This window comes from Mucor velutinosus (assembly GCF_035048745.1).
Source record: "Mucor velutinosus strain NIH1002 chromosome Unknown tig00000165, whole genome shotgun sequence".
Taxonomy (NCBI): Eukaryota; Fungi; Mucoromycota; class Mucoromycetes; order Mucorales; family Mucoraceae; genus Mucor; species Mucor velutinosus.
In genome coordinates, this window is record NW_027041913.1 from 643,207 (window position 1) to 664,677 (window position 21,471).

General features: G+C 44.4%; 11 protein-coding genes and 1 non-coding gene across 12 annotated transcripts; 11 read left to right on the plus strand and 1 right to left on the minus strand.

Moving 5' to 3' along the window:
• Positions 1-844: 844 nt before the first annotated feature.
• On the plus strand, positions 845-1,519 carry ATC70_003149 (uncharacterized protein; the record flags this gene model as incomplete). The annotated part of the gene is made up of 1 exon (XM_064822515.1): positions 845-1,519. The coding sequence occupies one exon, from the start codon at positions 845-847 to the stop codon at positions 1,517-1,519; it is 675 nt and encodes a 224-aa protein (XP_064679115.1).
• A 1,309-nt stretch (positions 1,520-2,828) lies between these two features.
• Positions 2,829-2,901, minus strand: ATC70_003150. The gene has a single exon. It is a non-coding gene; the product is annotated as a tRNA-Ala (tRNA).
• Positions 2,902-3,265: 364 nt separating this feature from the next.
• Positions 3,266-3,778, plus strand: VPS41 (Vacuolar protein sorting-associated protein 41; the record flags this gene model as incomplete). The annotated part of the gene is made up of 2 exons (XM_064822516.1): positions 3,266-3,298; positions 3,374-3,778. The coding sequence occupies 2 exons, from the start codon at positions 3,266-3,268 to the stop codon at positions 3,776-3,778; spliced, it is 438 nt and encodes a 145-aa protein (XP_064679116.1).
• Positions 3,779-4,307: 529 nt separating this feature from the next.
• ATC70_003152 (Polysacc_synt_4 domain-containing protein) lies at positions 4,308-5,468 on the plus strand (the record flags this gene model as incomplete). The annotated part of the gene is made up of 1 exon (XM_064822517.1): positions 4,308-5,468. One exon carries the CDS (start codon positions 4,308-4,310, stop codon positions 5,466-5,468), a length of 1,161 nt encoding a protein of 386 aa, XP_064679117.1.
• Positions 5,469-6,403: 935 nt separating this feature from the next.
• On the plus strand, positions 6,404-6,916 carry ATC70_003153 (DAO domain-containing protein; the record flags this gene model as incomplete). Its single annotated transcript, XM_064822518.1, has 2 exons — positions 6,404-6,436; positions 6,512-6,916. 2 exons carry the CDS (start codon positions 6,404-6,406, stop codon positions 6,914-6,916), a joined length of 438 nt encoding a protein of 145 aa, XP_064679118.1.
• Positions 6,917-7,445: 529 nt separating this feature from the next.
• On the plus strand, positions 7,446-8,606 carry ATC70_003154 (uncharacterized protein; the record flags this gene model as incomplete). Its single annotated transcript, XM_064822519.1, has 1 exon — positions 7,446-8,606. One exon carries the CDS (start codon positions 7,446-7,448, stop codon positions 8,604-8,606), a length of 1,161 nt encoding a protein of 386 aa, XP_064679119.1.
• A 935-nt stretch (positions 8,607-9,541) lies between these two features.
• On the plus strand, positions 9,542-10,054 carry ATC70_003155 (uncharacterized protein; the record flags this gene model as incomplete). Its single annotated transcript, XM_064822520.1, has 2 exons — positions 9,542-9,574; positions 9,650-10,054. 2 exons carry the CDS (start codon positions 9,542-9,544, stop codon positions 10,052-10,054), a joined length of 438 nt encoding a protein of 145 aa, XP_064679120.1.
• Positions 10,055-10,583: 529 nt separating this feature from the next.
• On the plus strand, positions 10,584-11,744 carry ATC70_003156 (uncharacterized protein; the record flags this gene model as incomplete). Its single annotated transcript, XM_064822521.1, has 1 exon — positions 10,584-11,744. One exon carries the CDS (start codon positions 10,584-10,586, stop codon positions 11,742-11,744), a length of 1,161 nt encoding a protein of 386 aa, XP_064679121.1.
• A 935-nt stretch (positions 11,745-12,679) lies between these two features.
• Positions 12,680-13,192, plus strand: ATC70_003157 (uncharacterized protein; the record flags this gene model as incomplete). The annotated part of the gene is made up of 2 exons (XM_064822522.1): positions 12,680-12,712; positions 12,788-13,192. The coding sequence occupies 2 exons, from the start codon at positions 12,680-12,682 to the stop codon at positions 13,190-13,192; spliced, it is 438 nt and encodes a 145-aa protein (XP_064679122.1).
• A 529-nt stretch (positions 13,193-13,721) lies between these two features.
• Positions 13,722-14,882, plus strand: ATC70_003158 (uncharacterized protein; the record flags this gene model as incomplete). The annotated part of the gene is made up of 1 exon (XM_064822523.1): positions 13,722-14,882. The coding sequence occupies one exon, from the start codon at positions 13,722-13,724 to the stop codon at positions 14,880-14,882; it is 1,161 nt and encodes a 386-aa protein (XP_064679123.1).
• A 1,602-nt stretch (positions 14,883-16,484) lies between these two features.
• Positions 16,485-17,423, plus strand: ATC70_003159 (uncharacterized protein; the record flags this gene model as incomplete). Its single annotated transcript, XM_064822524.1, has 1 exon — positions 16,485-17,423. The coding sequence occupies one exon, from the start codon at positions 16,485-16,487 to the stop codon at positions 17,421-17,423; it is 939 nt and encodes a 312-aa protein (XP_064679124.1).
• A 591-nt stretch (positions 17,424-18,014) lies between these two features.
• On the plus strand, positions 18,015-21,373 carry ATC70_003160 (MFS domain-containing protein; the record flags this gene model as incomplete). The annotated part of the gene is made up of 2 exons (XM_064822525.1): positions 18,015-18,095; positions 18,158-21,373. 2 exons carry the CDS (start codon positions 18,015-18,017, stop codon positions 21,371-21,373), a joined length of 3,297 nt encoding a protein of 1,098 aa, XP_064679125.1.
• Positions 21,374-21,471: the final 98 nt, after the last annotated feature.

Consider the following 21,471-nt stretch of genomic DNA (forward strand, 5'->3'; position numbering starts at 1 on the left):
TACACGTCTCATAGAGAGGGTTTCCAGCGTTGCATTCCATCTTTACAATCAATTTGATCTGATATGTATCATAACAAAAGTCTTCATTTTTCAGTTGAAAAACGCGATCGTCTGATTTTCAAGAATTTCTTTTTACTAGTACACATGAAAAATATGAGGATTTTCATGGATTTGTAATGACCAAAAAAAAATTGATATAAAGCACTAGTAAGTAAAGCGCAGTTAAGAAGACTCGTTTGGCGCTATTCCGAGCGTTCATGACGCTCTGTAACATGAGTTATTCGTCCTTCAGAATGCCCAAGTTTGGACAGAATCTGGCCTAAAAATAAGGCGTAGAATGTCGTGCTGCCAAAGAAGTAGGTAAATTACAGTTCTATTTAATGTCGCTGATGTTTTGCATTGTACGAGACTCAATCCTTAAGTTATCGACGCTTTTTATTCTACAGTGCGCGAAAAAAACGTTCCAGTGGTGTTTTGCCAATTCGTAGTTTTACACTTACAGCTCTGTCAATTTTGCTCCAATTTTAAAACTAAAATAAGCCTACGAAAGTTTGGGTTTTTAGCCACAAAATGAGCTACTAAAATAATTGATACAGTAGATATTGAGCTAGTGCAACTGACGTAAAGAAAAAAATTTCCATTTTGTAAAATTGGAAAAATTGCTTGATGACCTTATTGTTTGTATACATTCCACGAAAATAATGCGAGAACCTTAATTTTTTATATCAGTCATGTTTAAAATGTTAGTTATCCGAGGAATGCTTAAAAAAGTATAAAGAAGCCTGAGATTTTGGTCTTTTCCCTCATTATATTTTACCATCTTTACTTCATCACTTTTTTTAACATGACACGTCTTATTCCTCAGGAGGTTCAAGGACCTGTCAAGGGTCTTTTCAACCAAGGTTGTTCCCTCAGTGCCATTCAAAAATTTTTCCCAGATTTGTCCGTCAGTGTACTTTCTTGCTACAGGAAGAAGTTTCTTGGTCATTCAAAACAAGCCAAACCCGGTAGACGCAGCAAAATCACTATGCAGAATATGAACTACATTGAGAGGAATCTCCGCAATAGTAATCTAGACGGCCCCAGGGGTGTGCAGTACTACCTTGCTCATATGGGAGTTCAGATGACTTTGAGGAATATACAGTATATACTCAAGCGCAAAGGGTTCAAGGCTAAAAGAAAGGTAAAGACCAATTTCGTGTCTGCGGAGAACCGGAAAAAGCGTCTTGTGTGCGCCAAGAGACATCGACATTTGACTGCGGACGATTGGCGTAAATGGGGATTTTCCGATGAAACCAGGGTCAACATGTGGGGATCTGACGGCGAATCTTTCTACTGGACTGACAGGCCCCCCACTGAGTTGATGCCTCATCAAACTGAGGCTCAAGTTCAGGGAGATGGTGGTGGCGTTGTTTTCTGGGGCATGATAACAGCGGAGGGACCCAGCTATGGCTCCACCATTACCGAAGGAACTATTAACTCAGAAGTTATGCTGAAATTCTGGACTCATCTTTGCTAGACACTATCGAGTACTATGGGCTGGGCAAGAAAACGTTTAGATGCCAGCAAGATAAAGCAAGACCACATACTTCTGGTCCCATTAAAAATGGTTCACGCATCACGGATTCTCTGTTCAAAGTGTCCTTGAATGCCCCCTGTTAAGCACAAAGAATAAAAGGATTATTATTTGTAGCGTGTTAAAAATGTTCGATATTATAAAAACAAGAAAAGACTTATTTGAATAAGATCAGACACAAAAACTAAAGATTTATTGATGAAGACAAGAGTTATTCTATTTATACTAAGTTCTGAATGTCAAAGTAGCAATTTATCTTGTACAACGCTTATCACATCTGGTGAACCTCAGTATTTAGATAGCTGAGATGCACTTCACTTATCATAGCTTGTCCATGTTGTTGCACAACACAGACATATCTACCCATCAAGAATACCTTAATCTTTATAGACAGTTGTAGCCCTTCTGGCACAACACCCCCCCCCCCAAAGCCCTGACCTAAACCCCATTGAACATGTCTGGCATCAACTAAAACGTCGTTTGAACAAGTACCCTACTGGGGCCACCGGCCTTTCTGAGTTAAAAGACAGAATTGAACAGGAATGGTATAGATTTACAAAAGAAGACTGTCTTAAATACATAGGCAGCATGCCACGCCGAATCAAAGCGGTTATCAAGAGTAAAGGTGGTCCAACTAAATATTGAGCTTTTTTATAAAATTTAATAAATTCGACTTTTCATTTTTCATGACGCTACCATTCTTTTTCTAATTACGTGAAAAAAGTGCATAATATATCATCTGATAGCCAACTACTTAGGCTATTTATGAAACTAAGTAAACCCCAGTAGCTTTGATATTTGCAGAGAAAACTGGCAATAAGTGCAATTTGGCAAAACACCGGAACGTTTTTTTTTTTTTTTTTTTTTTTTTTTTTTTTTTTTTTTTTTTTTTTTTTTTTTTTCGTGCACTGTATATCTGTCAAAATGATACGAGGCTAAGTGGTAACTGATTTGTCATTCTTGATATAGGATTCAGAGTATATTCGAATATAAAAAGCATTTGACAGTTTAATGTCAATTTGTAGTAACAGAAGTAGAATCCAATATAGTAAGCAGTGAAACGTAGTTTATTCGATAGTGTAAACAATTTACAAAAAAAAAAAGATTCAGTTACAAAACCAAAATCAATTTGTAACAGTATTAAGAAAAACTAGTAGTAGAGAGAAAAGCAGATTCAAATCCGAAATTGATTTTGTGATAAAATGGCTAAAAACTTCTATAGAGTGTAACCTTTCTATAAAATTAAAAAAAGTGGAGAAGCTGGGCGTCGATCCCAGTGCCTCTCGCATGCTAAGCGAGCGCTCTACCATTTGAGCTACATCCCCATGGATGCTTGAATGGCTCACTTGGTTAGAGCTTCATGCGGAAGCAGTGAGTATGCCGAGAGGTCGTGGGTTCGAATCCCACCTTCGCATCCATATTTTCCGCCTTTCTAACCTGGCATGTTACTCGGTATTTGTGCTTGCACGTTTAGGTGTGCTGCGGTGCGTCTGGCCGGTTTCTACCTTGAGTCCTGTTCGTCTCCCCCGTCTTGCGGCGCGGCCATTGCTATTCCTCCCTCTGTTTCTCCTCCTCTCTGGTGGGTTTTGATGCCGTTTACTTTACTGGTCCCCTCCCTTTTAGCAGCTCCCCTCAACCTTTAATTTAAACATGCTTTTTCCCGCCGAATCACTGTTAGTCTTGCAACATATGATCATACCGATTCCGCAGTTGACTACATTTGTAAATAAATAAAAAACCAATATTAAACTGAGCTACATCCCCCAACTTGCTGCTGCTGCTGTTTCTGGTACCCAGACCCTCCTCCGTGCTTGTCGTCCGTCTGTCTCTCGTCCAGATCCCATTCTGTATCTGCCTATTGGTCGATCTGCTCGTAGTCGTCTTGTGCGGTGGCGTCTTGGACGTTTCACCAATATGCGTGAAGAATGTCCGTGCACTACCGGTGAGTTTATCTCCCGAGATCACTTTCTGACATGTCGCGCTCTGGACCGTACCTTTTTTGATGCTTTGCCACCTGCTCCACCTGGTATCCATCGCATTGATCATGCTCTGAACTGTCTTCCAGACAAAGCTTCAGCTGGTCCACCGTACTTTTGGTCTGCTTTGCTCCTTTTGTTGCATGCCATTGATTGCCTTGTGCATCCTCTGGCTGTGATCCCACCAGATCCAGATCCTGGATCGCTCTGGTTTTCTGCTCATTGATGAACGTTTGTTGTTTTTGCTTTCTCGGTGCGATGCCACGGTGGCAAGTAATTATCAAAGTTCCCATCCGTTGGTCATTCCTCCAGATCAAATCAACAATACCAGTATTCATGCCGCTCCTTTGCCACTACCACACTTTCCTTTTCCCTTTTTCTTAGTTAGTGTCCCCATAAGGGTTTTTTGTACCTGCTACTCTTTTGTTTCTAGAATTCTAGGCTAATGCTCCCATCGAGTGCCCATTGAATTCATGTATATAATAAAAATCAACGTTAAACTGAGCTACATCCCCACACCTTTCTTTCCGCTAAAGAATTTTTTATATACTTTCATAGCCCGAATTATCTCGAAGATTCCTATAACCCATCATCTCCCATCAAGTACTTGCTATATCAATACCATAACCGAGCAAAACACTTTTAACAAGATTACACCTGCTGACACCCTTTCGTCCGGTCAAAAAAGGCCAATTTCAACCCTCTCTCCACCTTTCTTTGCTGCTGATATCTCTCAACATTTAAAAGCAAAGAAAATGCAACCTCAAGACCTCTCCAAAGCATCTCATTTCACATCCTCGATCGATGTTGACCCCAACTCGATTGACTTTGGTCTCACTTCCCTCCCACCTGCTTCGCCCACTGATCAAACTGCGTTGTCGACCTTTATGGTTGAGGTCAGACATCGTTTGAGCAGATTAGAATCTGCCCATGCTGAAATTGCGCAGTTAAAAACAGCCCTGGCTGAATCAGAGGCTGCTAGAGACGCCCTTGCGGCTCAATTGGCAGCTATCAACGCTCAATCCACCACCAATGTTGCTCCCACCACCATAGACGCTGTATCGTCGAACACTCCAACACCACCATCAACAACATCTGCCCCCAAGTCTACCCCCAGCTACTCCCAATCTCAAGTTACAACGCAACCATCTTTTGCTGCCGTCGTTGCATCCAATGCAGGTGCAAAGCGTAAGAAGAAGCCTGCTGCTCGTCCTCCTCCATCTGCCACCAAGGCATCTGCTACTCTTGCTCGTCTTTTTGCTCCTCAAAGTGATATACCATCTGGTTATCAATTTGTGTACTATGCTACTCCTGTCCGCCGTCGTCTTTCTGAGCTGCGTCGCCTTGTTCAAGGCGTAGGATTGAATAACTCTCGTGTGCTGGATATTCAATATCCTGTACAGAATGTGATTTCTTTCCTTGTTCACAACGACTATGTTCTCACCCTCACCAAAGCCATGCATCTCCATGGTCGTGGCTGTTCTCCGTTGATTGACTTTGATCCATGTGATCCAGTCAATCTCAAAGATCCCAAATTTGCTTCTCTCTCTCGTGATCTGCGTGTCCAAAAGGCCATTGAGGTCGAAAACCTTCGCTGCCTTCGTTCGCTGTCTTTCGTCCGTCGTTCTGTCCGTGTTTCTGTTGCTCGTTCTTTTCTTTTGTATGATCGCATCAACCAAGCCCAGTTTGATGCCATTTTGAAAGAAGAAATGCTTGCTCGTTCCTCCTCCTCTGCTGCTGCTAAACCACCATCCCGATCCTCTGATCAAGAGCGTTTAGCCAAGAAACAACGTTTGAGTTATCTTGGCTACCTCTTGCATCATGATGCTGAAACTGCCTCTCTCTTGGCCTATGCTGTCTCCCCCACTCTCTCTGCTACCAAGGATCTTGAAATGTCAGAGTCTTCTGATAACTGATTGACACCTTGTTGTTGAAACCGTTTTGCTCTCTCATTCCCACTCTCATTGTTTCTGTTTCTGCTGCCTTTGTGGTAGTGTCTGTATTTACTTTGTCCTCCTTCTCTGCTTCTTTCTCGTTTGGTCTTTGTCTCTCTACTCATTTTGCTATATGCAAATGCCTCGTTTTCTCCTTTTTTTTCTTGCTTTTTTTGTGCCACTGAGGTCTGTGGGTTTATTTTGTCTGTGCTGCTGTCTGAACATCGAGGTATCCTCAATTGCATGTCTCATACACCATAGCTTCTTATTCTCTACCCTTTTATCTCACTTGTTTTACTCCTTTTTCCTGCCTGTACTTCTTTTTTTACCAGTTTAGTTTTTAGTTTAGGACCTTTTTTCCCTTTTCTGGACACTTGCATGTTGTTCCTGCATGGAGATCAAACTATTAATTTAAGCTTTTTTGCTGTACGTCGCTTCTCAGGACTTGCAACTAATGATCCAAAGATCGCATGCATATAAGTCTATATTTTTTACATTGCTAATTCATTGTAATCAATAAACAACCATAAATTTTCGCCTGAGCTACATCCCCATGGATGCTTGAATGGCTCACTTGGTTAGAGCTTCATGCGGAAGCAGTGAGTATGCCGAGAGGTCGTGGGTTCGAATCCCACCTTCGCATCCATATTTTCCGCCTTTCTAACCTGGCATGTTACTCGGTATTTGTGCTTGCACGTTTAGGTGTGCTGCGGTGCGTCTGGCCGGTTTCTACCTTGAGTCCTGTTCGTCTCCCCCGTCTTGCGGCGCGGCCATTGCTATTCCTCCCTCTGTTTCTCCTCCTCTCTGGTGGGTTTTGATGCCGTTTACTTTACTGGTCCCCTCCCTTTTAGCAGCTCCCCTCAACCTTTAATTTAAACATGCTTTTTCCCGCCGAATCACTGTTAGTCTTGCAACATATGATCATACCGATTCCGCAGTTGACTACATTTGTAAATAAATAAAAAACCAATATTAAACTGAGCTACATCCCCCAACTTGCTGCTGCTGCTGTTTCTGGTACCCAGACCCTCCTCCGTGCTTGTCGTCCGTCTGTCTCTCGTCCAGATCCCATTCTGTATCTGCCTATTGGTCGATCTGCTCGTAGTCGTCTTGTGCGGTGGCGTCTTGGACGTTTCACCAATATGCGTGAAGAATGTCCGTGCACTACCGGTGAGTTTATCTCCCGAGATCACTTTCTGACATGTCGCGCTCTGGACCGTACCTTTTTTGATGCTTTGCCACCTGCTCCACCTGGTATCCATCGCATTGATCATGCTCTGAACTGTCTTCCAGACAAAGCTTCAGCTGGTCCACCGTACTTTTGGTCTGCTTTGCTCCTTTTGTTGCATGCCATTGATTGCCTTGTGCATCCTCTGGCTGTGATCCCACCAGATCCAGATCCTGGATCGCTCTGGTTTTCTGCTCATTGATGAACGTTTGTTGTTTTTGCTTTCTCGGTGCGATGCCACGGTGGCAAGTAATTATCAAAGTTCCCATCCGTTGGTCATTCCTCCAGATCAAATCAACAATACCAGTATTCATGCCGCTCCTTTGCCACTACCACACTTTCCTTTTCCCTTTTTCTTAGTTAGTGTCCCCATAAGGGTTTTTTGTACCTGCTACTCTTTTGTTTCTAGAATTCTAGGCTAATGCTCCCATCGAGTGCCCATTGAATTCATGTATATAATAAAAATCAACGTTAAACTGAGCTACATCCCCACACCTTTCTTTCCGCTAAAGAATTTTTTATATACTTTCATAGCCCGAATTATCTCGAAGATTCCTATAACCCATCATCTCCCATCAAGTACTTGCTATATCAATACCATAACCGAGCAAAACACTTTTAACAAGATTACACCTGCTGACACCCTTTCGTCCGGTCAAAAAAGGCCAATTTCAACCCTCTCTCCACCTTTCTTTGCTGCTGATATCTCTCAACATTTAAAAGCAAAGAAAATGCAACCTCAAGACCTCTCCAAAGCATCTCATTTCACATCCTCGATCGATGTTGACCCCAACTCGATTGACTTTGGTCTCACTTCCCTCCCACCTGCTTCGCCCACTGATCAAACTGCGTTGTCGACCTTTATGGTTGAGGTCAGACATCGTTTGAGCAGATTAGAATCTGCCCATGCTGAAATTGCGCAGTTAAAAACAGCCCTGGCTGAATCAGAGGCTGCTAGAGACGCCCTTGCGGCTCAATTGGCAGCTATCAACGCTCAATCCACCACCAATGTTGCTCCCACCACCATAGACGCTGTATCGTCGAACACTCCAACACCACCATCAACAACATCTGCCCCCAAGTCTACCCCCAGCTACTCCCAATCTCAAGTTACAACGCAACCATCTTTTGCTGCCGTCGTTGCATCCAATGCAGGTGCAAAGCGTAAGAAGAAGCCTGCTGCTCGTCCTCCTCCATCTGCCACCAAGGCATCTGCTACTCTTGCTCGTCTTTTTGCTCCTCAAAGTGATATACCATCTGGTTATCAATTTGTGTACTATGCTACTCCTGTCCGCCGTCGTCTTTCTGAGCTGCGTCGCCTTGTTCAAGGCGTAGGATTGAATAACTCTCGTGTGCTGGATATTCAATATCCTGTACAGAATGTGATTTCTTTCCTTGTTCACAACGACTATGTTCTCACCCTCACCAAAGCCATGCATCTCCATGGTCGTGGCTGTTCTCCGTTGATTGACTTTGATCCATGTGATCCAGTCAATCTCAAAGATCCCAAATTTGCTTCTCTCTCTCGTGATCTGCGTGTCCAAAAGGCCATTGAGGTCGAAAACCTTCGCTGCCTTCGTTCGCTGTCTTTCGTCCGTCGTTCTGTCCGTGTTTCTGTTGCTCGTTCTTTTCTTTTGTATGATCGCATCAACCAAGCCCAGTTTGATGCCATTTTGAAAGAAGAAATGCTTGCTCGTTCCTCCTCCTCTGCTGCTGCTAAACCACCATCCCGATCCTCTGATCAAGAGCGTTTAGCCAAGAAACAACGTTTGAGTTATCTTGGCTACCTCTTGCATCATGATGCTGAAACTGCCTCTCTCTTGGCCTATGCTGTCTCCCCCACTCTCTCTGCTACCAAGGATCTTGAAATGTCAGAGTCTTCTGATAACTGATTGACACCTTGTTGTTGAAACCGTTTTGCTCTCTCATTCCCACTCTCATTGTTTCTGTTTCTGCTGCCTTTGTGGTAGTGTCTGTATTTACTTTGTCCTCCTTCTCTGCTTCTTTCTCGTTTGGTCTTTGTCTCTCTACTCATTTTGCTATATGCAAATGCCTCGTTTTCTCCTTTTTTTTCTTGCTTTTTTTGTGCCACTGAGGTCTGTGGGTTTATTTTGTCTGTGCTGCTGTCTGAACATCGAGGTATCCTCAATTGCATGTCTCATACACCATAGCTTCTTATTCTCTACCCTTTTATCTCACTTGTTTTACTCCTTTTTCCTGCCTGTACTTCTTTTTTTACCAGTTTAGTTTTTAGTTTAGGACCTTTTTTCCCTTTTCTGGACACTTGCATGTTGTTCCTGCATGGAGATCAAACTATTAATTTAAGCTTTTTTGCTGTACGTCGCTTCTCAGGACTTGCAACTAATGATCCAAAGATCGCATGCATATAAGTCTATATTTTTTACATTGCTAATTCATTGTAATCAATAAACAACCATAAATTTTCGCCTGAGCTACATCCCCATGGATGCTTGAATGGCTCACTTGGTTAGAGCTTCATGCGGAAGCAGTGAGTATGCCGAGAGGTCGTGGGTTCGAATCCCACCTTCGCATCCATATTTTCCGCCTTTCTAACCTGGCATGTTACTCGGTATTTGTGCTTGCACGTTTAGGTGTGCTGCGGTGCGTCTGGCCGGTTTCTACCTTGAGTCCTGTTCGTCTCCCCCGTCTTGCGGCGCGGCCATTGCTATTCCTCCCTCTGTTTCTCCTCCTCTCTGGTGGGTTTTGATGCCGTTTACTTTACTGGTCCCCTCCCTTTTAGCAGCTCCCCTCAACCTTTAATTTAAACATGCTTTTTCCCGCCGAATCACTGTTAGTCTTGCAACATATGATCATACCGATTCCGCAGTTGACTACATTTGTAAATAAATAAAAAACCAATATTAAACTGAGCTACATCCCCCAACTTGCTGCTGCTGCTGTTTCTGGTACCCAGACCCTCCTCCGTGCTTGTCGTCCGTCTGTCTCTCGTCCAGATCCCATTCTGTATCTGCCTATTGGTCGATCTGCTCGTAGTCGTCTTGTGCGGTGGCGTCTTGGACGTTTCACCAATATGCGTGAAGAATGTCCGTGCACTACCGGTGAGTTTATCTCCCGAGATCACTTTCTGACATGTCGCGCTCTGGACCGTACCTTTTTTGATGCTTTGCCACCTGCTCCACCTGGTATCCATCGCATTGATCATGCTCTGAACTGTCTTCCAGACAAAGCTTCAGCTGGTCCACCGTACTTTTGGTCTGCTTTGCTCCTTTTGTTGCATGCCATTGATTGCCTTGTGCATCCTCTGGCTGTGATCCCACCAGATCCAGATCCTGGATCGCTCTGGTTTTCTGCTCATTGATGAACGTTTGTTGTTTTTGCTTTCTCGGTGCGATGCCACGGTGGCAAGTAATTATCAAAGTTCCCATCCGTTGGTCATTCCTCCAGATCAAATCAACAATACCAGTATTCATGCCGCTCCTTTGCCACTACCACACTTTCCTTTTCCCTTTTTCTTAGTTAGTGTCCCCATAAGGGTTTTTTGTACCTGCTACTCTTTTGTTTCTAGAATTCTAGGCTAATGCTCCCATCGAGTGCCCATTGAATTCATGTATATAATAAAAATCAACGTTAAACTGAGCTACATCCCCACACCTTTCTTTCCGCTAAAGAATTTTTTATATACTTTCATAGCCCGAATTATCTCGAAGATTCCTATAACCCATCATCTCCCATCAAGTACTTGCTATATCAATACCATAACCGAGCAAAACACTTTTAACAAGATTACACCTGCTGACACCCTTTCGTCCGGTCAAAAAAGGCCAATTTCAACCCTCTCTCCACCTTTCTTTGCTGCTGATATCTCTCAACATTTAAAAGCAAAGAAAATGCAACCTCAAGACCTCTCCAAAGCATCTCATTTCACATCCTCGATCGATGTTGACCCCAACTCGATTGACTTTGGTCTCACTTCCCTCCCACCTGCTTCGCCCACTGATCAAACTGCGTTGTCGACCTTTATGGTTGAGGTCAGACATCGTTTGAGCAGATTAGAATCTGCCCATGCTGAAATTGCGCAGTTAAAAACAGCCCTGGCTGAATCAGAGGCTGCTAGAGACGCCCTTGCGGCTCAATTGGCAGCTATCAACGCTCAATCCACCACCAATGTTGCTCCCACCACCATAGACGCTGTATCGTCGAACACTCCAACACCACCATCAACAACATCTGCCCCCAAGTCTACCCCCAGCTACTCCCAATCTCAAGTTACAACGCAACCATCTTTTGCTGCCGTCGTTGCATCCAATGCAGGTGCAAAGCGTAAGAAGAAGCCTGCTGCTCGTCCTCCTCCATCTGCCACCAAGGCATCTGCTACTCTTGCTCGTCTTTTTGCTCCTCAAAGTGATATACCATCTGGTTATCAATTTGTGTACTATGCTACTCCTGTCCGCCGTCGTCTTTCTGAGCTGCGTCGCCTTGTTCAAGGCGTAGGATTGAATAACTCTCGTGTGCTGGATATTCAATATCCTGTACAGAATGTGATTTCTTTCCTTGTTCACAACGACTATGTTCTCACCCTCACCAAAGCCATGCATCTCCATGGTCGTGGCTGTTCTCCGTTGATTGACTTTGATCCATGTGATCCAGTCAATCTCAAAGATCCCAAATTTGCTTCTCTCTCTCGTGATCTGCGTGTCCAAAAGGCCATTGAGGTCGAAAACCTTCGCTGCCTTCGTTCGCTGTCTTTCGTCCGTCGTTCTGTCCGTGTTTCTGTTGCTCGTTCTTTTCTTTTGTATGATCGCATCAACCAAGCCCAGTTTGATGCCATTTTGAAAGAAGAAATGCTTGCTCGTTCCTCCTCCTCTGCTGCTGCTAAACCACCATCCCGATCCTCTGATCAAGAGCGTTTAGCCAAGAAACAACGTTTGAGTTATCTTGGCTACCTCTTGCATCATGATGCTGAAACTGCCTCTCTCTTGGCCTATGCTGTCTCCCCCACTCTCTCTGCTACCAAGGATCTTGAAATGTCAGAGTCTTCTGATAACTGATTGACACCTTGTTGTTGAAACCGTTTTGCTCTCTCATTCCCACTCTCATTGTTTCTGTTTCTGCTGCCTTTGTGGTAGTGTCTGTATTTACTTTGTCCTCCTTCTCTGCTTCTTTCTCGTTTGGTCTTTGTCTCTCTACTCATTTTGCTATATGCAAATGCCTCGTTTTCTCCTTTTTTTTCTTGCTTTTTTTGTGCCACTGAGGTCTGTGGGTTTATTTTGTCTGTGCTGCTGTCTGAACATCGAGGTATCCTCAATTGCATGTCTCATACACCATAGCTTCTTATTCTCTACCCTTTTATCTCACTTGTTTTACTCCTTTTTCCTGCCTGTACTTCTTTTTTTACCAGTTTAGTTTTTAGTTTAGGACCTTTTTTCCCTTTTCTGGACACTTGCATGTTGTTCCTGCATGGAGATCAAACTATTAATTTAAGCTTTTTTGCTGTACGTCGCTTCTCAGGACTTGCAACTAATGATCCAAAGATCGCATGCATATAAGTCTATATTTTTTACATTGCTAATTCATTGTAATCAATAAACAACCATAAATTTTCGCCTGAGCTACATCCCCATGGATGCTTGAATGGCTCACTTGGTTAGAGCTTCATGCGGAAGCAGTGAGTATGCCGAGAGGTCGTGGGTTCGAATCCCACCTTCGCATCCATATTTTCCGCCTTTCTAACCTGGCATGTTACTCGGTATTTGTGCTTGCACGTTTAGGTGTGCTGCGGTGCGTCTGGCCGGTTTCTACCTTGAGTCCTGTTCGTCTCCCCCGTCTTGCGGCGCGGCCATTGCTATTCCTCCCTCTGTTTCTCCTCCTCTCTGGTGGGTTTTGATGCCGTTTACTTTACTGGTCCCCTCCCTTTTAGCAGCTCCCCTCAACCTTTAATTTAAACATGCTTTTTCCCGCCGAATCACTGTTAGTCTTGCAACATATGATCATACCGATTCCGCAGTTGACTACATTTGTAAATAAATAAAAAACCAATATTAAACTGAGCTACATCCCCCAACTTGCTGCTGCTGCTGTTTCTGGTACCCAGACCCTCCTCCGTGCTTGTCGTCCGTCTGTCTCTCGTCCAGATCCCATTCTGTATCTGCCTATTGGTCGATCTGCTCGTAGTCGTCTTGTGCGGTGGCGTCTTGGACGTTTCACCAATATGCGTGAAGAATGTCCGTGCACTACCGGTGAGTTTATCTCCCGAGATCACTTTCTGACATGTCGCGCTCTGGACCGTACCTTTTTTGATGCTTTGCCACCTGCTCCACCTGGTATCCATCGCATTGATCATGCTCTGAACTGTCTTCCAGACAAAGCTTCAGCTGGTCCACCGTACTTTTGGTCTGCTTTGCTCCTTTTGTTGCATGCCATTGATTGCCTTGTGCATCCTCTGGCTGTGATCCCACCAGATCCAGATCCTGGATCGCTCTGGTTTTCTGCTCATTGATGAACGTTTGTTGTTTTTGCTTTCTCGGTGCGATGCCACGGTGGCAAGTAATTATCAAAGTTCCCATCCGTTGGTCATTCCTCCAGATCAAATCAACAATACCAGTATTCATGCCGCTCCTTTGCCACTACCACACTTTCCTTTTCCCTTTTTCTTAGTTAGTGTCCCCATAAGGGTTTTTTGTACCTGCTACTCTTTTGTTTCTAGAATTCTAGGCTAATGCTCCCATCGAGTGCCCATTGAATTCATGTATATAATAAAAATCAACGTTAAACTGAGCTACATCCCCACACCTTTCTTTCCGCTAAAGAATTTTTTATATACTTTCATAGCCCGAATTATCTCGAAGATTCCTATAACCCATCATCTCCCATCAAGTACTTGCTATATCAATACCATAACCGAGCAAAACACTTTTAACAAGATTACACCTGCTGACACCCTTTCGTCCGGTCAAAAAAGGCCAATTTCAACCCTCTCTCCACCTTTCTTTGCTGCTGATATCTCTCAACATTTAAAAGCAAAGAAAATGCAACCTCAAGACCTCTCCAAAGCATCTCATTTCACATCCTCGATCGATGTTGACCCCAACTCGATTGACTTTGGTCTCACTTCCCTCCCACCTGCTTCGCCCACTGATCAAACTGCGTTGTCGACCTTTATGGTTGAGGTCAGACATCGTTTGAGCAGATTAGAATCTGCCCATGCTGAAATTGCGCAGTTAAAAACAGCCCTGGCTGAATCAGAGGCTGCTAGAGACGCCCTTGCGGCTCAATTGGCAGCTATCAACGCTCAATCCACCACCAATGTTGCTCCCACCACCATAGACGCTGTATCGTCGAACACTCCAACACCACCATCAACAACATCTGCCCCCAAGTCTACCCCCAGCTACTCCCAATCTCAAGTTACAACGCAACCATCTTTTGCTGCCGTCGTTGCATCCAATGCAGGTGCAAAGCGTAAGAAGAAGCCTGCTGCTCGTCCTCCTCCATCTGCCACCAAGGCATCTGCTACTCTTGCTCGTCTTTTTGCTCCTCAAAGTGATATACCATCTGGTTATCAATTTGTGTACTATGCTACTCCTGTCCGCCGTCGTCTTTCTGAGCTGCGTCGCCTTGTTCAAGGCGTAGGATTGAATAACTCTCGTGTGCTGGATATTCAATATCCTGTACAGAATGTGATTTCTTTCCTTGTTCACAACGACTATGTTCTCACCCTCACCAAAGCCATGCATCTCCATGGTCGTGGCTGTTCTCCGTTGATTGACTTTGATCCATGTGATCCAGTCAATCTCAAAGATCCCAAATTTGCTTCTCTCTCTCGTGATCTGCGTGTCCAAAAGGCCATTGAGGTCGAAAACCTTCGCTGCCTTCGTTCGCTGTCTTTCGTCCGTCGTTCTGTCCGTGTTTCTGTTGCTCGTTCTTTTCTTTTGTATGATCGCATCAACCAAGCCCAGTTTGATGCCATTTTGAAAGAAGAAATGCTTGCTCGTTCCTCCTCCTCTGCTGCTGCTAAACCACCATCCCGATCCTCTGATCAAGAGCGTTTAGCCAAGAAACAACGTTTGAGTTATCTTGGCTACCTCTTGCATCATGATGCTGAAACTGCCTCTCTCTTGGCCTATGCTGTCTCCCCCACTCTCTCTGCTACCAAGGATCTTGAAATGTCAGAGTCTTCTGATAACTGATTGACACCTTGTTGTTGAAACCGTTTTGCTCTCTCATTCCCACTCTCATTGTTTCTGTTTCTGCTGCCTTTGTGGTAGTGTCTGTATTTACTTTGTCCTCCTTCTCTGCTTCTTTCTCGTTTGGTCTTTGTCTCTCTACTCATTTTGCTATATGCAAATGCCTCGTTTTCTCCTTTTTTTTCTTGCTTTTTTTGTGCCACTGAGGTCTGTGGGTTTATTTTGTCTGTGCTGCTGTCTGAACATCGAGGTATCCTCAATTGCATGTCTCATACACCATAGCTTCTTATTCTCTACCCTTTTATCTCACTTGTTTTACTCCTTTTTCCTGCCTGTACTTCTTTTTTTACCAGTTTAGTTTTTAGTTTAGGACCTTTTTTCCCTTTTCTGGACACTTGCATGTTGTTCCTGCATGGAGATCAAACTATTAATTTAAGCTTTTTTGCTGTACGTCGCTTCTCAGGACTTGCAACTAATGATCCAAAGATCGCATGCATATAAGTCTATATTTTTTACATTGCTAATTCATTGTAATCAATAAACAACCATAAATTTTCGCCTGAGCTACATCCCCATGGATGCTTGAATGGCTCACTTGGTTAGAGCTTCATGCGGAAGCAGTGAGTATGCCGAGAGGTCGTGGGTTCGAATCCCACCTTCGCATCCATATTTTCCGCCTTTCTAACCTGGCATGTTACTCGGTATTTGTGCTTGCACGTTTAGGTGTGCTGCGGTGCGTCTGGCCGGTTTCTACCTTGAGTCCTGTTCGTCTCCCCCGTCTTGCGGCGCGGCCATTGCTATTTCTCCCTCTGTTTCTCCTTCTCTCTGGTGGGTTTTGATGCCGTTTACTTTATTGGTCCCCTCCCTTTTAGCAGCTCCCCTAACCTTTAATTTAAACATGCTTTTCCCCGCCGAATCACTGTTAGTCTTGCAATATATGATCATACCGATTCCGCAGTTGACTACATTTGTAAATAAATAAAAAACCAATATTAAACTGAGCTACATCCCCGGATGCTTGAATGGCTCACTTGGTTAGAGCTTCATGCGGAAGCAGTGAGTATGCCGAGAGGTCGTGGGTTCGAATCCCACCTTCGCATCCATATTTTCCGCCTTTCTAACCTGGCATGTTACTCGGTACTTGCGCTTGCACGTTTAGGTGTGCTGCGGTGCGTCTGGCCGGTTTCTACCTTGAGTCCTGTTCGTCTCCCCCGTCTTGCGGCGCGGCCATTGCCATTCCTCCCTCTGTTTCTCCTCCTCTCTGGTGGGTTTTGATGCCGTTTACTTTATTGGTCCCCTCCCTTTAGCAGCTTCCCTCAACCTTTAATTTAAACATGCTTTTTCCCGCCGAATCACTGTTAGTCTTGCAACATATGATCATACCGATTCCGCAGTTGACTACAATTGTAAATAAATAAAAATCCAATATTAAACTGAGCTACATCCCCATCTCTTTCCGTTTTTCATCACTTTTTGCCACCTTCCCCCGGTAAAAGGTATTTCCTCACTATAAAAGCGGTTTATCTCGACAACAAACACTCCAACTAGCCTTCAGTTGTACCAGTTTACTTGCATTTAGTCAACTTTGATAGAATATTTTCAGCCATGCTCAACAATAATCAGCAATCTATGGATTTGAATCAGCTCATCCAAACTGTTCAACAACAACAGCAACAACTGGTCTCTCTCACCGAGCGAGTACAGCAACATGACAATCTCCTTGCTCGCCTGGACCTTTTGGAAAAGGAAAATGGAGAATTGAAAAATCAGTTACAGGCCAAGGACCTTGCAATTGAAAAATTACAGGGCCAACTCTCATCCCGCCGCACCAATCAAGGTGCTCAATCCAGCTCTCAGGTAACACCAACCCAAGAGCTTGTTACTATTCACCAACCCGATGCTACTCAAGGTAGCTACGCATCTGCTGCCCGTAAAGGTGCCCAACATCGTGACCCTGCCCGTACTACCAAGCGACGTCTTGCTGCAGGTCGTATGTTCCAAACCGCCACCACCAAAGGTCAACAAGGATACCAGTATGTGTATCTAGGCCGCTCTGGTAAAATCCTGCGCTCTGAGGTTCGTTACCAACTTCGCCGAGCTGGTATTGATACTGGCCGTGTGTTAGACATCTGTTTCCCTGCCACTGGCGTCATTGGCATCTTGCTCCACATCCAATATGTAGAGGAGTTTCTCGCCTGTATGCGCAAATGTGAAGCTGATCACATTGAAAACTTTCAACCCTTGGATCCCAACAACATTGCTGATCCCAAATATGCTGATCTTGCCATTGAAGAGCGTGAGCAATTGATCTATGAATTCACCAACACCCGTGCTCTGCAAACCCTCTCTTTCCTTCGTCCACTCAACGTTAGTGGCGTTGGCAAATACTTTGTCTCTGCTGGCTGGATCTCTCAAGAAGAGCTAGATATAGCCGTCTCTGAAGCTATCGGTCGTCTTGCCGAGAAGGAGCCCAAAAAGGCTAAATTCTTATTCAAGCGTCAAAAGGACGATCATGACAGCAATGGCTCTGCTATGGAACTCTAATGAGTAACATAGCTACTAGTCATACTCCCAATAACAACCCAGTCCACTCCTTTCAAGTCTCTCTCTCCCTTTGGAATGCCAATGGTCTACGTCAATCAACGCACTACGGCCCAACTGATGTTCTCACAGAACATCGATGCGCTCTTTTGGGAACATCGATGTTCTCATGAGCACATTGATGTTCTCATTTGAGAAGGTGTAGTTTTCCACATGAATAAAATGGTTTTAATAGCTAAACTATAATATTGTAGGCAACAGAGAGACTTTTATTATCTGTAAGATTCATAAAATTACTAAACGTATTATATATTGCACGAGAAAATGGCAATTTAAAATTACCTAATAACTACTTATTAAAGTAAAAGAATATATTTCATTAAGATATTCGAGTAGTTTAGTGGGAAGAACGTCAGATCCACAACCGATAGGTTGTGGGTTCGACCCCGTTAGGAGCATTCTTTTTTTTCAAATTTCTGAAAATCGATGTGCTCATATAAGAATATGGATGTGCTCACATGGGAACATTTCGGATGTTCTCATAAGAACATCGGCCGACTTATAATAGATCTTTAGGAACGCCGATGTTCTCATATGAGAGCATTTTTCACATTTCGGGAACATCGATGTGCTCATTTGAGAACATCAAATAGATTCTCATATGAGCGCATCAATGTTCTCATGAGAACATCAGTTGGGCCGTAGTGACGGTACATGATGTTCTCCATCATGTTCAGAACACTCATGTACTGCTTGTCACTGAAACCTGGCTAACCTCTGGTTCTTTCCCTACTAACTGGTCTCAATTCCACCTCTATGGCTCTAAAGTACCTGGTGCATTTAACCGTGGTTCTGGTGGCATTACTGCCTTTGTCTCTCCTTCCTGTCCTTTCTCTGTCTCTCAACTTCCATCTTACAATGCACACACTTTGTCCCTTAAGGTTGGCACCCTTACGGTTCATTGTGTGTATCTGCCTCCACCCTTATCCTCGGATAAGGTGCTCTCGCTTCTTCGCTCGTTACCCGTAACCAGTGATACCATCCTTTGTGGTGATTTCAATGCTCGCTTTGGATCTCTACTGGGTGATACTAATGCTAATCCTCGTGGTACCTCACTACTGCCATGGCTGGAGGAGTCCTCTTTTTCCATTCTCAATGAGTCTTTAGCATTTGGTACACCCACATTCACAACTTTTCGACGTCAACAAGAGGTTCATAGCATCATTGATCTGTTTCTTACAAACATTGGCGAGGCTGCTCTGTTACATCCTCAACTGGTGGTTGAATCTGATCTGTCTCTTGGCTCTGATCATCGGCTGATGGTACTTACTTTCGAGTATGTGCCCCCTCCCGATGATACTCTTGGTTCTGGTAGCTCTGGTGGTTTGGCCCCTAGACGGCAATGGAAGCTCTCGAAATTGAGGAAAAAGCGGCCTTTGGGCTTGCTTCGTGAATCCTTTCGAACTTCTGTTGCTCCTTTGGTTGGTTCTCTCTCTGGTTTGGTGTCTGCTCCCCCTGGTGTTTGTCCAGATATTGATGCAATCAACGATTCTTTGAATCAATGTTTGTATGAATCTCTGGATAGCTCAATTGGTGTGAAATCTGGTCGTCCTGGCCACTGGAAAAAGTACTGGACACAGGAAATTGAGGATGCTGCTCGTGAAAGAGATACTATGTATAGTAGATGGAGGTGGGCAAGTCGTTTTGCCAAAGTCGAAACATGGAATCTCTATCAAGCTGCTCACAGGCGTTTTCGTTCTCTTGTACAAGCTGCTAAGCGTCGATCGTGGAATCAGTTTTGCTCTGATTTGGAAAAGGATTTTTCGAAAGCTACTGCTGCAATCAAGCGCATTAAAAGAAACAAGGAATGCTCTGCAACGTACAGTCATCCAGACGGTCCAACTGCCTCTGTCAACACAATGGCGTCCCATCTTGCCTCTGTCTATGATGGCTCCCTGTTGAATAATGCGTCTCGCCTTGCTGCTCCGTCCAATTTCTCTGATTTGCCTTATGATGTGTCCACCGCTGATTTGGGTCTATTTGATGCTGATACACTTGTCTCCCTCATTAAGCGTTTGCCAAATGGGAAAGCTCCTGGTCCTGATCATTTGAAAGCTGAAATGCTGAAGGCTCTAGCATCTGACATTGCACCCGTATTGTCTCTGCTCTTTACACTCTGCTCTCAGTGGTCGTATACACCAGCCCTATGGCGACATGCTCAAGTCTTTCCCATTTACAAGAAAGGTGATGTATCTGATCCTGCAAACTTTCGTCCAATTTCGCTTACTTCGGTGATGCGTAAATTGTTCGAATTCTCTCTGATGCCTGCTCTTGATGAACATTCGCCTGCACTTGATGTTGCTCAAGGTGGCTTTCGCCCACAGCGTAGTCCTCTGGATCAAGCCCTCTGTTTACATGACTTGATGCACGACTACTTCCTCACCCACCACCACTACCCTGTGGTTGCTTTCCTAGACATCAAATCAGCGTATGATACCGTGGATCGTCGAGTGATTTGGGATGCTCTCTCTCGTTCCTCTCTGCCTCGTTCAGTTCTCAGTTTGCTCATCCACATGTTCGATGATGTACTCGTGTCTGTGTTGATTGCAAATCACACCTCTGTTCCCTTTTCGCCTGCTACTGGCGTATTGCAGGGTTCAGTGCTCAGCCCTCACTTGTACTCTCTGTACATCAACTCTCTGCCTGCTGTTCTTCGTTCTGCTGTCAGTCGCGGTACTATGGTATCACCACCTGGGATGCCTAGTGTTTGCGTGAATAGCCTGCTCTTTGCTGATGATGTGGCCATATTTGGCTCTCGTACTGATGTGCAAACCATGTTGGATGTCGCTTCAGATCACTCGTTCTCTCTTGGCTACAGATGGAAACCATCAAAATGTGCTGTGCTTTGTGCTCCTACTGCCTCTACTCGTCATCCATTGTCTCTATACGGTGAACCTCTTCCTGTGGTAGAGGAATTCACGTATCTTGGTATGCCGTTTAGATATAAAGGTCTGTATGCCCCTGGGATTCTCAATCTGCGTGCTTCTGGTGCTATCAAGACAATGGCATTGTTAAATTCGGTTGGTGTCAATCGAAATGGTTTTTCTCTGTTGCTTTGTGCTCGTTTGTATAAAAGCTTTATTCGTCCCAAACTGGAATACGGCTTAGCTATATCTCATCTCTCTTTCCGTGACTTCAAGGCTCTTGATGCTCTGCAAAATCGATTGGTTGGTATGTTTGTTGGTAGTACATGGTACAATGTTGCCAAACATTTGACCTGTCTTCCCAGCATGAAGCATCGATATAACGTTCTGACAACACGTTATGCCCTTCGTGCTGATACTCTCCCTGATGATTGCTTGTTGGTTCTGCTTCGTCGTGGTTTACTGTACACTCGTCTAGACAGATTTATCTGTCAAAACCCGTTGTATCTAACACTGCCTGATCCGCCGCCATTCACCACTGCTGGTCTTACTGAAGTCTTTGATTCGTATTGGCAAGATCAAGTAGATCGTCAACTTGCTGCTGCTGCTGTTTCTGGTGCTCAGACTCTCCTTCGTGCTTGTCGTCCGTCTGTCTCTCGTCCAGATCCCATCCTGTATCTGCCTATTGGTCGATCTGCTCGTAGTCGTCTTGTGCGGTGGCGTCTTGGACGTTTCACCAATATGCGTGAAGAATGTCCGTGCACTACCGGTGAGTTTATCTCCCGAGATCACTTTCTGACATGTCGTGCTCTGGATCGTACCTTTTTTGATGCTTTGCCACCTGCTCCACCTGGTGTACATCGCATTGACCATGCTCTGAACTGTCTTCCAGACAAAGCTTCAGCTGGTCCACCGTACTTTTGGTCTGCTTTGCTCCTTTTGTTGCATGCCATTGATTGCCTTGTGCATCCTCTGGCTGTGATCCCACCAGATCCAGATCCTGGATTGCTCTGGTTTTCTGCTCATTGATGAACGTTTGTTGTTTTTGCTTTCTCGGTGCGATGCCACGGTGGTAAGTAATTATCAAAGTTCCCATCCGTTGGTCATTCCTCCAGATCAAATCAACA